The sequence below is a fragment of the Ictalurus punctatus genome, chromosome 24 (assembly GCF_001660625.3).
Source record: "Ictalurus punctatus breed USDA103 chromosome 24, Coco_2.0, whole genome shotgun sequence".
Taxonomy (NCBI): Eukaryota; Metazoa; Chordata; class Actinopteri; order Siluriformes; family Ictaluridae; genus Ictalurus; species Ictalurus punctatus.
In genome coordinates this window covers 20,476,256-20,493,280 of record NC_030439.2, presented here as the reverse complement: position 1 = coordinate 20,493,280, position 17,025 = coordinate 20,476,256, and the positions used below count along the sequence as shown (strand labels likewise).

General features: G+C 39.3%; 1 protein-coding gene across 1 annotated transcript in view; it reads right to left on the bottom strand.

Moving 5' to 3' along the window:
* LOC108257282 (NACHT, LRR and PYD domains-containing protein 12) overlaps window positions 1-17,025 on the bottom strand; it is a 77,215-nt gene that overhangs the window by 57,987 nt on the left and 2,203 nt on the right. Inside the window, exons 2-9 of the mRNA XM_053675372.1 lie at window positions 14,653-14,742; window positions 12,057-12,114; window positions 11,333-11,434; window positions 10,493-10,609; window positions 9,701-9,754; window positions 7,729-9,513; window positions 5,450-5,623; window positions 136-309 (exon numbers count right to left, since the gene is read on the bottom strand). Coding sequence (XP_053531347.1) covers window positions 136-309; window positions 5,450-5,623; window positions 7,729-9,513; window positions 9,701-9,754; window positions 10,493-10,609; window positions 11,333-11,434; window positions 12,057-12,109 — 2,459 coding nt within the window. The 5' untranslated portion in view covers window positions 12,110-12,114; window positions 14,653-14,742. The remainder of the gene's footprint in view (window positions 1-135; window positions 310-5,449; window positions 5,624-7,728; window positions 9,514-9,700; window positions 9,755-10,492; window positions 10,610-11,332; window positions 11,435-12,056; window positions 12,115-14,652; window positions 14,743-17,025) is intronic.

The following is a 17,025-nucleotide window of genomic DNA, read 5'->3' as shown; positions in this document are numbered from 1 at the left end:
ATCAGTGTGCACTGAAATGTAATGATCTCCTCAGGATATTTGATGGTGAACCTAAAACCTCTGCTTCAGTCTCACTATTAGAGAATGTGTCTTACTGAGGAGCAGATCATGTGACTCTCAGAGAGATGATCTTACCTCAGTGTCTCCAGTTTACAGTGAGGATTCTCCAGTACAGCAGAGAGACACTTCACTCCTGAGTCACTGATTTTATTCTCAGACAGATCCAGTTCTCTCAGGTGTGAGGGGTTTGATCTCAGAGCTGAAGTCAGAGCAGCACACCCTTCATCTGAGAAATCACAATCACACAACCTGCAGAGAGACATTGACACACCCTTCACTCTCTCAGTTGAAGACACACAGGTGATAAAACTTCTTCAACAGACACTAGTCCTGTCTGTATCAGATGTGGCCTACTCCATATGCTTAAATCCATGCAAGGTACCAGGACCTGATGGCATCCATGGCCAGGTCCTCAGAGCATGCGCCATCAAGTTAGTAGAGGCCTTTACTGACATCTCCAATCTGTTACAATATCTGTCATCTATCCCAGTATGCTTCAACAAGACCACAATATTTCCAGTTTACAAGACACCTCTCAACTTCTGTTGCTCCCACAGATCTACAGACTTTGCCATTCCCATAATTAAGCACACCTCTGTCCGAATACTGTTCACTATTCACTATATTGCTGACTATATTGTTGGGTGGCTGTGGTTCAGGTGGTAGAGCGGGTTGTCCACTAATCGTATAGTTGGCGGTTTGATTCCCGGCCGACATGACTCAATGCCAAAGTGTCCTTGGGCACGACACTGGACCCCTGATGGCAAACTCTGCTACCACTGGTGTGTGAGTGTCTGTGTGAAAGGGTGTATGTGACACAGTGTAAAGCACTTTGGATAAAAGCGCTATATAAGTGCAGACCATTTACCATCCTCCGCCCCATACCACACAACAAATGTTAAGCTTCCTGGATGTTATCAACTATGGTCTTCAGTGGATCACTGATCGCTCTTTCATGACAAAATACTGAGAGTCAGGTGTTCTAAGGAAAAACATGAGATTGAATGGACCTATGCTCTGCACCTGTACGATGGCTGGCAAACCACAAAAAATACTTTCTCTTATATGTGACTGAGCTTATTGTGGCGACAGGCCGGCGGCTGGCGCACAAGAGACAAAGACCACTCCTCCCGCGACTGCCACGGTGGTGCTGAAGAGACAGCTCCACTTCAGCACCACCAATGTTTTGGACAGCTGGAGAGCACGTGGTGGGGTGGGGCTGCCGACACCCACATGGCTGCTGAATGGTGCGTTTCACAGAAGAAAGGGGAGAGTATAAAAGGGCAATATTCCGCGCACAACGAGAGAGAAGGCTGTCAGTGCACGTGCGCAAGTTTCTGTTGTGTGTTTTCAGACGATTTTGACAAGAGCATGTCTGCTAATCGCTGGTGTGTGTTTTCTTTCCAGACGATTCCGATGCAAGCAAAGACCCCACCCCCTGGTTGCAACCGTGGCCTTGCCCGACGGCAGACCGGGATTCCCGCCACTCAGGAAACCCCCAGCTTGACCCCGTCAACCCCGCAGATGACTGAAACCCTCACTGCACGATCGCACTTCAACACACACACACATACACACCCACGCACTCGCACTCCCCTCACAGACCGTCCTGAATAAAGATGTCTCCACGAATAACACTAAAACGGCCTCCTGTGTGTCCGTGCGCCGCCCACCACTGGCTAAATTCCCTACATTATTTATTGAAAACATTGGATTTGGTGGCACAAGGATTGCCAGCACGTTTGCGTGACATGGCTGGAGCTGCTCTCTTAGTACAGACTACTGGCAAAATGGCTCTCTCACACATTGATCTTAAACTCATCACACCAGGTTACTTCCATTTTGTAGTACATCCGCATGCAACACATGACAGCTCAACAAAGAACAGGATATGAGGTTATTCTATGTGCCAACCAAAATTTAACTATTAAACCTGCTAGTGTGCCTAACACACCAACTGTAGTGTTGTATTGCCTAATTAATTCTGTGGAGCCAGTCACTGAGAACAATCACGATCCCGCAAAATTCATATGTCCTTGAGCCTAAATTTGAACTTTTTAGACATTCCATCTGAAAGATTTTGTGTCTGAAATTTCACAAACATTATGAGCCCCTGCTCTGCCCAATTGGCTGAATTAAAAGCTATCGCTACAGAGTACGAGCTGGTTAAGGGTAGAATTGCTAATATATAGATACTGACTCTGCTTATGCCCATGGATTGTGTCATCTGTTCGGAGTGGTTTGAAAGCAATGAGGTTTTAGAAAAAGTGTTGGAACGCCACTTTAACATACCGAACAAATAGTTTAATTGAATTCTGATTGCACCTACTGTACTTCCCACTGTATGAATTTCAGATGCGCATGGTTTTAACCAGTGTGCGAGGGGAAATTATGAGAAACATAAAAGAGCAAGAGTACTGGTCTCTGTACTTACAGGCAATGGTGGATTTCTTTTTATCTGAATGTAAAATTTGTGCTCAAAACAATGTCAGAAAGGCAAAATCAGTATCAATAGGGCACATATCAATGCCCAAAGGGCCGTTTAAGCACTTGGTGATATGCAGGTTTAGCAGATGGAGGGAGGCAATGCCATCAGCAGGCCAAACTGCAGGAGCAGTAGTTATATTTTTGACCAGAGAGGTAATTCCTAGATTTGGCATACCATCTCAGATTAGCTCTGACAATGGCTCAGCGTTTGTTTAAAAAACAGTGTTACAGTAACTGTGAATAAAGTAACATTTTGATGTGTTTATCACCCTCAGTCACAGGGAATAGTGGACAAGGTAAGTGGTATCTTTAAGGCGAAGCTTAACAAAATTGTGCTGACACTAAACTCATTTGGGTAGATGCTCTACCTCTTGCACTAATGACCTATAGCATGCAGACTTACGGAAATATTCATCTAACACTGAATGAAATGCTTACGGGTCGATCCATGTCTGTGCCATATCTGAGAGGTCCTTATAAAGAACTGCCGCTGGAGTAATTGCAGATGAAACTAAGAACATATACGAGATAACTAACTGCTATGTATAAAGCTATCTACTCACAGGAACAGAACTGGGGACCGAGAGAGGAGACAAAAGTTCCTTGTCCAGTAACTCCTGGAGAACAGGTGTACCTAGGGGTGTTCGAGCCCAGAAGGGAATGGCCATACAAAGTGAGCACCTAGATTAAGACCTAGGAGTAAGGAGGATCAGGTGATCAAAGGGGGCGATCCAGTGGCTGACATCTCAGAAGAAAGAACAAGCCAAGACATGAGAGAAGGCCTAAATGAAGGTAAGGGAGAACCAATGGCAGTCTCAGGCGATGGCAAAGGAGAAGGTCAGTCAAGGGTCGTACCAACAGAGCAGGAGGAAAAAGGGATCCTGCTGCTGAGAGCAGTTCTGACAAGCCTAATAAACCTGCTGAAGGAGAAGTAGGCCCAAGTAGACATCCCTTCCAGGACAACCTTTCCACCAGCCTTTGACTCGTCTCCAAAACAGTACTGAACTAGAGTTGATTGCGACAATCAATGAGCCAGAGTGGATCTCTGACCAGCTGCAGCAGGATGAAACCGATTCCAGTTCCTCAAGTGAGGATGAAGAAGAGACTTGATGAACCATGCCCTGGGTGTAAATTCTAGCCTGACCTCTCCCCAAGGGTGACCCCCTGCGATACGCAAAGTATCTGGGTCAAAGACAAACATTGCTAAGACATCCCCTGAGAAAGGATGTGATGGATTTTTTATTTTTCTGCTTTTCTATTTTTTGTATTAAAATATAATCAAGTGTGTTAAGAGACAAGGTGATCACTGTCTGATTTATCATTGTAATCAAACTGAGAAAATTGTTTTGTACTCATGTTTGTCTATACATGTATCAGCTATATGTGCTTAATCAACTGTGTATTCTACATAACCGTGACAACCACGGGCAAGTGTTGAACCAAATGCATGCTCATAAACACTCTTTTGATTTTTGTGGTTAGGGAAAGGGAGACAGAATCTTTTACTCCTTTCTAGCCAATGGGAGAGGAGATGTTTGTTTCTGGTATCCAGAGAGAGTGCTTTCAGGATTTGGGTCGTTGGTAGATGGCTGACGTGATCATTCATTGATCACGAGTTAGTGTTAAAGAAGGGACCGGATTGTGAGATTACTCTCTTGGTGAAGGTGGGACTTAGTAAGTCCCAGACGAGGGAAATATATAGCATATAAAGTGTAAACAATGTGTGTAACTACAAAGTTTACTGATATTTGGATATGTTAATAAGGTATAATCTAGTGTGTATAGCCAATAGTTAGAATTATTAGTGGGAAGCATTATCTAAATCCATAGTACACTTGTTGATCAAGTTATATTCTAAGTCTGTATTGAGTTAGATGAATTCTGTGTCTTACTGAACAGTAGGCCTAATTGCTTTCCGTGTCAGCCCGTACCTCTCTGCATAGCAGGCATAAAATCTAAAACTATATAACACTTTCTAACAAGTGACATTCTAAGTGTGTGAATTCAAAACCTTGTGTTAGTCTAAAGCAGCTTCACTCTATGGCAATAAAAAAAGCACTTAGACACTCACCAGGACTGGGTTTCCAACCAAAGCCCTCTAAGCTTGCAAATCAGTATCAAAATAAAAGATAACACTTCCAGGAGGAATGGTACCAGGCTGAGACTATAGGGTGAATTATGGGACAAAGTTAAAAACCCTGGTCTGGTAAAAGTTTTAAAGAAAATACAACTGACAACACGTGCCACATATATTAAGATATTAGTTAAGATACAGATATTAATTAGTTAAGGCAATGGTTTGTTTCTAGAAAGAAATGGCGAATGCCCCACGTAGGGATAATGTGTACGTATAATTCGGACTTTCTGCAGACTGTCTCACTTTATTGTTTCAATAAAGTTTATTTACTTTCTGACATCTACTAACCCTCTGTCTCTGAAGTTTTTGACTTAGGCTGGAAAGATTGTTTTCCACGACAACATCCATAAACATCAACAGAGCTGTTGTCAAATGAGGCAGGTAATTCAAGTTCCTCAGTGTTCACATCACAAGCATTGTGCATGGATCTTGACATGCTGTGTAAACGATAAATAAAAGACTTGAAAACTATGCACAGTTTGAAAAATTATTCGCTTTCACTTTATGCTTTGTGAAATCAGAATCATGGCCCTATTTTGCAAATAATAATTAAACTAAATGACATCATAATAAAACAAAAACAAGAAAATACGCATGTTAAAATCTTCCGCAGAGAACAAATGATGTGGGACTAGTTTTTTATTGTTTAGAACTTATGTTTATAAATCTAAATGTTGAGATTTAGCTATTTTGTGCACACAGATTTAGACCTTACACAAACAAATGATATTCCGGGTCATGTGACTCTCAGAGAGATGATCTTACCTCAGTGTCTCCAGTTTACAGTGAGGATTCTCCAGTCCAACAGAGAGACACTTCACTCCTGAGTCTCTGAATTTATTCTCAGACAGATCCAGTTCTCTCAGACTGCATGATTCTGAGCCAAGTACTGAGGCCAACTCATCACAACTTCTCTCTTTCAGGCCACATTTATTAAACCTGATGGAAAGAACATAGTGCAACTGAAAGTCACAGATTTATATTCATTTATATTAATTCAGCAAATATTTAAAACACTCCTAGTTCACCACACCTGAGATCAGTCATTCTCTCATTTATTGAGACTATGAAGACCTAGAGTTTCTAGCACAGATTACAGTATTGAGGTCCTTCCTGTATTTCCAACCAATTTTGGTTGGATTTATGATTACTGGATCATGTGGCAGCACGGCATTACAGAAAAATTAGGGTTAGGGTTAGGATACAGGCCAAGAGCTTCAGTTAATGTTCACATCAAACATAAAATGAAGAAAAAATGTGATCTCTGTGACTTTGATCATGGCATGGATATTGTTACCAGATAGGCTGTTTTGAGTATTTCAGAAACTGCTGATCTCCTGGGACAACAGTCGCTAGAGTTTACAGAGAATGGTGTGGAAAATCAGAAAACATTGAGTGCGTGACACTGTGGGTGGAAACGGCTTGTTGATAAGAGAGGTCAGAGGGTAATGGCAAGATTGGTTTGAGCTGCCAGGATGTGTATAATAAGTCAAATAGTCAATCTTTACAACAAAGGTGAGCAAAAAAGCATATTAGCATGCACAAAAATCATGCGGTGGATAGGCTAAAGCAGCAGAAGTCCCCATCAGGTTCCACTCCTGTTAGTCAAAAACCAGAATCTGCGGCTATCATGGGCACAGGCTTACATAAACTGGACAGTTGAAGATTAGGAGGAAAAAAATCCGCTAGTCTTCTTCCAGTCTTCATCTGTCCAGTTTGGGTGAGTCTGTGCCCATGATAGCGTCAGATTCTTATTCTTGGCTGATGTCATGATTCCCCCTTGAAGCAGCGTGCTCTAAGCGCGAATGCGCGAGCACCTGCTTTTCCGTTGTTGACAGTAGTGACATCTGGACACGTGTGTTTTGTTTATGTTTCTGTCATGTCTCCTCCCTGTTCTGTCATTGGCTGGGATTTCAAGTGGGTCTGTATTGCCCTCAGCTGCTAGCGATTTAGACGCTGATCATGTCCGCATATATACCGCGCCTCCCAGTACACAAGGCGGAAGATTATCATAGAGTTAGAGTAGTTCGTAGTCGTAGTCGTAGTCGTAGTCGTAGTCACAGTCACGGTCCATGTTTAGAGTTAGTTCACGCTGGATTATCCGCTCCCAGTTCCTCGTCATAGTTCGTTTCTCGTTTTGGTATATCGACCCTGTTTTCCGTGACCACGACCTAGATTCCAGCCTTGCCCCGTGTATACCTGTTTGCCGATCGCCTGACCTTCGCTTGTTTTGGATTACGTTTTGGATCACGTTTTGGATTTGTCTGCCTGTCTCTTTTAAATAAACAACTGTTCATACTGCACTTGCATCCGTTCTATCTCTGCTCCGTCACGATTCGTGACAGCAGTGGAACCCGTTGTAATCCTCTGCTGTTGTAGCTCATCCACCTCATAGTTTGATGGGATGTGTTTTCTGATGTTTTTTTTGTTCACCATGGTTATAAAGAGTGCTTATTTGAGTTACTATAGACTTCCTGTCAGCTCAGACCAGCCTGGTCATTCTCCTCTGAGAAATCAACAAGGTGTTTCAGCCTACAGCTCCGCACACGGGATGCATTTATTTTTTATTTTTTCCTCCTACACAGTTCTGTGTAAACTCTATAGACTGTTCTGTGTGAAATTCCCTGCGGATCAGCCCATCCAGCACCATCAAGCATACCATGGTTAAACTCACAGAGCTAAAAATTTTTTTCTCTCATTCTCATGTTTGACGTCAACAATACCCGAAGCTGCTGGCCTGTATCTGCATGTTTTTATGCACTGTGCTGCTGTGACATGATTGGCTATCTTTTTTAGGTACTAGTGTTATCATTATTATTATTGTATTATTATTGTTATTATTATGTTTCCATGTAAGCACAAGATAATACTTCAGATTCCAATGCCTGACGGTATTTCAACATATTTTTTAAAATATTTAATTGGAAAGCCATCTGCCTCTGGCAATTTTCCAGATTTCATACAGACTATTGCAGCTTTGAACTCCTCTGAAATTGGAAGGTCTATAGCACCTATGTGTAACAGATATATTCAGCATTACTTACTGAGCTTTTCTGGATGCTGCAACCACAGGCAGGAGCTTCAGAAGAACCTCGTCTGATGTACAGTGTTTGTTGGTATATTTATTAAGGACAAACACATCCTGTTCCTGCATTGATGTCAGTAACACAAACACCACAGCTGACCACTGAGAAGAGGTAAGATTGATTTGTTTAAAATTTCCAGATTGCAGGTAGTGTTGGACTTCCTCAACTAGAGATTGATCATCCAGTTCATACAGACAGTGGAACAGATTGATGGATTTCTCTGCTGAGGGATTCTCTCTGATCTTCTTCTTGATGTAATGAACTGTTTCCTGGTTACTGTGGGAGCTACTTCCTGTCTGTGTCACTATAGTTTGTAAGAGGATCTGATTAGACTCCAGTGAGAGACCCAGAAGAAAGCGAAGGAAAAGATCCAGATGTCCATTTTCACTCTGTAAAGCCTGATCTGCAGCACTCTTGTGGACATCTGAGATTGTAATTTCTCTTAGATTCAGCAACATTTTAGACAACAGACTCTGCTGAAGAACATTTCTCTTTTCATTCATGAATGTCAGGTGCACATATAGAGCTGCGAGGTGTTCCTGAATGCTCAGATGAACAAAGCAGTACACTTTACTCTGGTGAAGCCCAAACTCCTCTCTGAAGATCTGTGTACACACACCTGAATACACTGATGCTTCTGTCACATCAATGCCACACTTCATCAGGTCTTCCTCATAGAAGATCAGGTTGCCATTCATCAGCTGCTGAAAAGCCAGTTTACCCAGTTTCAGAATTATTTCTGTCTCTCTGCTCTCGTACTTCTCCTTTAGGAAGTTTGTCTGAATGATGAGGAAGTGTGTGTACATTTGAGTCAGAGTCTTGGGGATCTCTCCACTCTCTGCTTCACAAAACATTCTCTCTAGAACAGTGGCTGAAATCCAGCAGAAGACTGGGATGTGGCACATTATGTAGAGGCTTCTTAATGACTTCAGGTGTGTGATGATTCTGTTGCTCAGGTTCTGATCACTGATCCTCTTCCTGAAATATTCCTCCTTCTGTGGGTCACTGAACCCTCGTACCTCTGTGAGTCGATGGACCCACTCAGAGGGGATTTGATCAGCTGCTGCTGGTCGGGAGGTGATCCAGATGAGAGCAGAGGGAAGCAGATTCCCTTTGATCAGGTTTATCAGCAGCACATGCACTGATGCTGATTCAGTTACATCACACAACCTCACTGTGTTCTGGAAATCCAGAGGGAAACGACACTCATCCAAACCATCAAAAATGAACAGAACTTTGTCCAAGCTGGAAATGTTTGTTTCTTTTATCTCCTTATAAAAGAAATGAAGAAGCTCCATCAGACTCAGGTTTCGATCCTTCATTAAATTGAGCTCTCTGAAAGGAAGTGGAAATATGAGATGAACATCCTGATTTGTTTTCCCTTCAGCCCAGTCTAGAATGAATTTCTGCACAGAGACTGTTTTTCCAATGCCAGCGACTCCCTTTGTCAGAACACTCCTGATGGGTTTGTCTTCTTCAGATAAGGGCTTAAAGATGTCATTGCATTTGATTGGTGTTTCCTCTGTTGCTGCTCTCCTGGATGCTGCCTCGATCTGTCTCACCTCATGTTCATTATTGACTTTTCCACTGTCTCCTTCTGTGATGTAGAGCTCTGTGTAGATCTCATGCAGAAGTGTTGGGTTTCCCTGGTTTGTTATCACCTCATTTACATGCTGAAACTTCTTTATTAGATTTAATTTGCATCTCTCCTGAAGATGAGGTTCAGTGCTTACAGACGTACACCTGTAAAATGGTAATAGACATGTGGTGAGATATCAAGCACAATCTCTGTCATTTTTCTTCAGTCAAATGTATATGTGCTTGTTATCCTCATTATCTGTAGAAATACTCAGCACAAAGTGACTGGAGAGATGTTTATAATACCAGCATAATGATTAAAATACTATTGTCATGCTGAGTTTGATCTTACCCTGTATCTGTGATTATGATCTGTTGTATTTTCTCTCTTGCTCCCTGCAGGACACTGCGAATACAAAAGTTTTAAATATCATGCACTTGTCCATTTTATTACACCATTATCCACATTACTTAAAATTATGGTTTGAACTTTAGCCTCTAATTTAATAAAATAATGATCAATGTTTCAGAGAATGCAAATGTAACTAAACCTGATGGATACAAATGACAAAATTATACAGATACAGGTCGAGAGCTTCAGTTAATTTGCACATCGGACATTAGAATGGGGGGAAAATGTGATCTATGATCATGGCATGGTTGTTAGTGCCAGATGGAGTGGACAATTAAAGACTAGGTGACATTTTCCCCAATCTTCAACTATCCAGTTTGGGTGAGTTTGTGCCCATTATATCCTCAGATTCCTGTTCTTGACTGACAGGAGTGGAACCTGATGTGGTCTGCTGCTGGTGAAGCCTCAAGCTACAATGTGTTTTGCTTTCTGAGATGCTTTTCTCTTCATCACTTTTGTAAAGAGTGGTTATTTAAGTAACCATAGCCTTTCTGTCAGATCAAATCAGTCTGCCCTTTCTCCTCTGATCTCTCAACAAGAAGTTTCTAACCACTGAAGATCCATCATCAGGGTTTCTCTGTGTGTGACTTGTATCTGTATAATTTTATGCATTGTGCTGCTGTCACATGATCGACTAATTGAATGAATGAGAAGGTGTACAGGTGTTCCTAATAAAGTAAATGTAAATTTACATTACAAGTAAATGTAAACAAACATGTAAATGTTTGTTACCGTTCTGGTGTGGATTCTCTCTTCTCTTTAAATTCTTGTGGTAAACCCATAGACTCATCACTCTTCATGGACACACAGCTGGGTACTGGTGAGTCTGATCTCTTTATTTCTGTTGCACTGCTCACACACACACACACACACACACACACACACACACACACACACACACACACACAACAGTAACATTTATTCAGTATGAAATAGTATTTTATTAAACTTTACTAACTTGACCAAATTCCTTTAGTTATTTCTCACTTACTTATCAACAACCTGGCAACCATGTGGCACATATCTCCCATATTTAACTACAAGTTTTAACCTTTTAATGTTTTACTCTTCAGAGATGTTTTAATTATTTAATGCTTTAGTTTTTTATGTTTTACCTTTTAACATTTAAACATACTTGTTATGATTTTAACCTTTAACCATTATAACCTTTTAGCCTTTTAATCTTTACCTGCTTAACTGTTAAACATTTTAAAATTAATGAGTGCAAAATATATCGTTTAACTCTTTTAGCATGTTTATCTCTGTCAAGACATCAGAGTTCATCCATGAAATTTAACCTTCTAGTCTAAATTTGAACCAAATTATTTTGAATATTAAAGAATTATTCGATGTGAATTTGCAATACTCTAGTAGTTTTGTAAAGTTTGTATTGTGGCACTAATTAGTATTTTCTCGTATTTGATGGTCTACAGATTACACAACACGTACAGGCCTGAGGTGCTCTTTTATGTGTCTATAATATTAACTTTATTCGAAATAGATATTATTTCATAGTTATATAAAGTTAGTAGTTTTATGAAGTGGCTTTAAGTAGTTTAATGAAGATGTTACCTGTGTGTAGATGAGGGATTTCCTGGAGGTTCTATAAACACATCTCTGTTCATGGAGGAACTGCTGGGTCCTGAAGAGTCTGATATCTTTTCCTTGGTTTCACTATTCAACAACATATACGTTTTGCTATTAATAATTTATCTGGCTGTAGATTCTCATTAACGTCAGTCAGTAGACAATCACTAAAAAGATTAGTGCTAGAGTGGTCGGACATTTTTAGGGATTTTTATTTTAGGGTGAAGGCTGTTCATGTGAAAAGACTGCATATTTTTGAACTGCTGCTCATGCACCATTAGGGGGCGCTGTAACACACTTGGAGGAAAGTGCTACTGCATGCATGATTGGCTAGTGTCACTGTGATTGATAGGGGAGAGAGAGTGGCCATTCTTCCAGCCATGGATGACATCATCGCGATTCGAACTCGTGATGTCTGGATGATGGAGCAAACGCTTTTCTAGTGTAAACTCTAACTTTTTAAACTTATTTAACTTTAACTTATTTTCCTAGAAATGTTCTATTCTACTTTCAGAGCCTAGGTTATTGGTGTTGATCAATAGAACAGATAATAATGCGGCAAAAATTAGCTTTAATTTATTGCCCTTTAAAGGCTCATGATGTTCACTGATGCCTGGGCAGAATCTAAGTTTAACCCCCGCTCTATGATGTACATAAAGTCTTTATATTTTCAATAAATATTCATGCCTTAAATAAAATAACTGCTTACTTCTTTTTGAACTGCAGAGATCCAGCAGCTTGTTCAGGATTAGCGTGATCCATTGTCACTATCAGTAAAAAAAGTTTATTGGTCATGGACACACAGATGTGTATGATCAGGACTGATCTCTTTTGCTGGTACGTGCCACAGTTCACATTCAAACATATATAAATATACACAAATAAATAAACATATACATGCATAAGCTTTAAAGCCAAGCATTTGTTTTAGAAAACAGAAATGTAATGCTTGGTAATACAACATTTATAATATTTACAATATTTATTAATTGCAAGATTTGTAATATTTACTTTTTATAATACAATATGTAATATTTATTTAAGGTACACTAAAATGAAGTTAACTTCTTATAGCTTCTTATAGACCAAATCAGTGTTAACTCACTGTAACATAAAAACTTACATCCAAGTGGAAAATGCCTTTGGTGCTGCATTAATATAACAGTATTGTCTGAGTTATTAAACTAAATTACTGAGAAAAAAATCTGAACATGCTTAGTTATCTATTTATTATAGTTATATATTTATTGTGTATACTGGACTCATAATTTGCTGATATTAGCAAACCTGTATCCCAGTGGTGCCTGGTGAGTTATATAGAAAATAGAGAAAGTTAGAGTTATTGAAGTATATATTTGTTGTGTCTTCCATCTAAGCAGCTAATTAGCTAGCTCAATTTTACTGAAGAAAGTTGTGACAACTAGATATGTAGACCTATAAATAAACAAAGAAAATTCCCTAAATTAAACTAAATTACACAATTTACTAACTTGTTATTTGATTACTGTAATTAGTAAATACTGTAAGTAAATTATAGGTATAAAGTTATGTTTGAATTTCACAGAGTCTCCATGATAATAGGGACTTTGACCTAGTTCAAGCGAGGAAAGGGCCAGTGTAGCTAAGGGTTTTATTGCAGAATTGTTCCTGCTGGGTTGAAATAAAAATCTGAAATCACTTTAGCCACATCATCATCTTTTAATCCTGCACAACACTTTTTTTTTTAGAGCCAAAACTAAGATGATGAGTGTTTTGGTATGTCTCTAGGTGCAATCTGTACTCCTTAATGTGCTACAGACCGTTCACTTCCTGCTTTTCAAACATCGCAGAGATCATAAAGGCTTTCTAGCATGCTTGGGGTCCATGATCACCTGGGTACAGTAGATATATTTTTTCAGATTTCATGTCAAACCATTTTCTTTTCACCTCACTTTATACACTGTATACACATCTAATCTGCCTTTTCTGTATTTCAGATCCAGAGCTGGGCCGTTTTAAGGGATTGTTGTAGACGTGAGTCAAAATAACTTTCATTTATACCTCTGAGAAATCCTTTTTCTTGCCATTTACTCGTCATTTCTGCTGTGTGAACGTAGCCTTTTATGGTGTTTTGTGGGTCTCACCAAATGCAAATCAGCTGGGATCGGCATGTGCCTGGTAATTTATGGGTGATGAGGATTCTTCAACATATGCATTCGAGTATGAAGAAAATCAACATTTCTGAAACGTTCACAAATCCTGCATTGATAAATGAGGCCCAGAGGCTGCACTATTAAGAGCACTTTTATCTTTATTGTGATGTGAGTTTTTCATGTTTGAGTGGTGCTGTTATATCCAACTGCAGCCTTGTGTTCATCACAGCTCCACACTGTCTTCATCATGGAGGACTGTCATTAACACAAGACTAAAGCTGGATATAACAGCACCACACAAACATGATAACTGACATAACTAGAACTAAGCATCTGGCTCAAAAGTTAAATACGTAATGTATGTAACATTAAATTTCAGCTCTTTTTCTGGCATTCAGGTGACATATGTCATGTGTGTATGGGGTTGTAGGCTTAAAGCCACAATCACTTCCAACGTTAATTCAACAAAGTTCTACGTAATGATTGGCTAATTGGATAATTTACTTAATGAGGAGGTGTTACTAATCATTATTAATTTGTTCAACAGTCCCTGGATAAATGACACGATCTGTTTCTTGTTTCATTAATGCTTATATAATGCCAGTTAATAACTATATACAATAACCTTTAACCCATTTTAGCAGTAAAAAGCGTCACCACAGAGCAAAAGCCATGAAATACATTTAGAAAAGAACCAGTTGTAATGTCCTGCACAGTTTAGTGTTTACCTGCTCTAAGTGAAGATGTTTATTAGCTGATTAGTTGAATAAGGTGTGATAAAGCAGGAAGACACTGAAGGACAGGAGGTTTTTCAGAACCAGGGCTGGGAATTTATGACCTAGTGATAGGAGGTTCATAGGTGAAGGATACACAAGTGTTTTATTTGTTCTTGTTGTACTGAGTGGACTTTAGCATACAGTATAAATTCACCACTTTACTTCCCCTAAAAACAAATTCCACGTTTGTAAATTCATTTATATTTTATTGATTATCGATTAATCGATTAATGTTTTTATCATTTTAGGGATTTAATATTCCTACTCTCCTTACCAAAATAAAACCTAAAAACTATTTCAGAAGTGTGACCTGAGAGCCGCTTCTTGTTCCCTAAACACACACGGACTATAAACAAATACTTCCTGTCTACAAGTGTTTATTAGAGAGATCACTCACCTTTACTCAGCAGTCGTTGTTTTGTGTTGATTATAAACTGAATTTCGACAAAAGTTTCATGTTTTTTTCACTTTGGGAAAATCCTCAGCACTACAACATAGAACACAGGCAAGTTAAAAGTGTTGACGTTAACACACCGCGTTATGACTCTATAACTAAACGTGTATGTGTATAAATCTGGCCTGATAGATTTCTAATTTAATATATACAGTGCCAGTTATTCTCAGTTAAAGATTATGAAGTAGTTACACAAGTAAAAAAATAAATTGCACAAATCTGTATCTTTTGTAAATAAAATATTAAATGACATGATTAAAAGAATTTAATTATTTTACTCAGTATATTTTATAATTATTTATAAACTTGCCCTGTACTATAGCCATTTCTATTGTTGCAGCTATCTAAAACGTTTAAACTTTTTCTTTATTGACTTATTGCGTCCATGTTGTTATCATAATGCACCACTAGATGGGGGTATTAATACATCAAAACTTTCAACATAATTTACACTCATTGAACACTTTATAAGGAACACTAGACTAATACTGGGTAGGGCCTCCCTTTGCTTTCAAAGCAGCCTCAATTCTTCATGGCATTGATTCCAGAATGTTGGAAACATTTCTTTGAGATCTATGTTGACATGATTGCAGCACAACCTGCTGGTTTTCTGCTGTTGTTACTATTTAAGTCTTATTACCGCACAATGAAAATCTTTTCTTCGCATATCCCAGCTTGTTAGGAAGTTGGGGTAATGATATGGCAGCTGTGGAGCAGAAAGGGTTAAGGGCCTTGCTCAAGGGCCCAACAGTGGCAGCTTGGTGGTGCTGGGGCTTGCTCCCACAACCTTCTGATCAGTAACCCAGAGTCTTAACTGTTGAGCCTCCACTGCCCATCTTTTCTGCCCCCTTTCCGTCAGCTCAACTGGATGTTTTTTTTTTTTTTTTTTTTTTTTTTACTTTTTCACCATTCTGAGTAAATTCCAGGAGATAAGCAGTTAAGGGAAAACTGAAATCAGCCTGCCTGGCAACAACAATCATACCACATACAAAATCACTGAGATCACATTTTCCCCCATTCTAATGGTTATTGTGAACATTGAAGCTGCTGGCCTGTATCAGCACGATTTCACAGTGGATATAAAAATTCTGCACACTGATGTTAAAATGGCAGGTTTTTGTGATGAAGAAAAAATTAAATAAGGAATAATTGACTCTGGTCCATTGAATTATTAGAAAATAATGCACACCCCGAGGCAGCCATGGCGCAAAGCGGAGTATCTAGCTTGCATAAGTGTGTACACTCTTTAAAGATTAGGAATGTGTTCAGAATCAACCAATCACATCCAAACCCATGTTAAATACTAAGTAGTGTACACCTGCCAATTAAAGTGTCTGATTAACCACAAATAAAGTACAACTGTACTGTACAGCCTTTCTGTACATCTGCCCAGCAAACACAGTGCGTTCTGATGACGTCACCAGTTAGTCGTATTTTCGTCAGCGTGACATTACTTTATAGCAACGTTGTGATCATGTCTTGGTTAAAGTTCCATCTTTTGATAATCTTGGCTAACGGTCCAGAAACGTTGTGACCACGCCCTCAAAAACGTCACCAACTAGTCCCATTGAGAACCTTGTGAAGACTGGCACCCTGGTATTCAGATAACTTTCTGTCATTTTATTTTTGTTGAGATGCCATTTTGATATAATATGGGAAATTTACTACAAACATTTTACTTAAGTAGCCTAAATGAATTGACGTCTGAATTTTATTATCTTTTGATATTATTTATCATACATCAATGACAAATATCTGCTAGCAAAAGGGCAGTTTACAACAATTACCAAACATTTTGCATAGTAAATGGTGATTATTCATATTTTTACATCTTTGTGAATGAAAGTGATTTTTAAATGAAGGCCCGAGACTTCTCTTTGAATTTTAAACTGTTAGCGGATTTTTGGAGTACTGCGCATGCGCCAGATTTTGCCAGTAATCTCAGACAGACACTGAGGAAAAGGTAAACACTATAACTCTTTACTCATAATTTTTTGTTAATAAAGTTTTGTTAATTTGCGCACGAACGAGAGACTTGTGAGGTGGCCTGAGGTCAAATCTGATACTTAACACGATAAACTCAACTATTATCACTTTTTCTAAACTCCAACACTAGTCCAGTGTTAATTTTACATTATGACTGCCGCTGGTGTTTGATCCATGACGCTCACGCGACCTTGTGCATGGGTCTGAATTCCCAGCTAACACGGTTACGTTGTGAAGACCGGACCGAACCGAACCGGACCATATTCATCACAACGACGTACGAAATGACGTTTCAGCCCATTTTTTTTTTAAGCGACACGTTTATAGTCA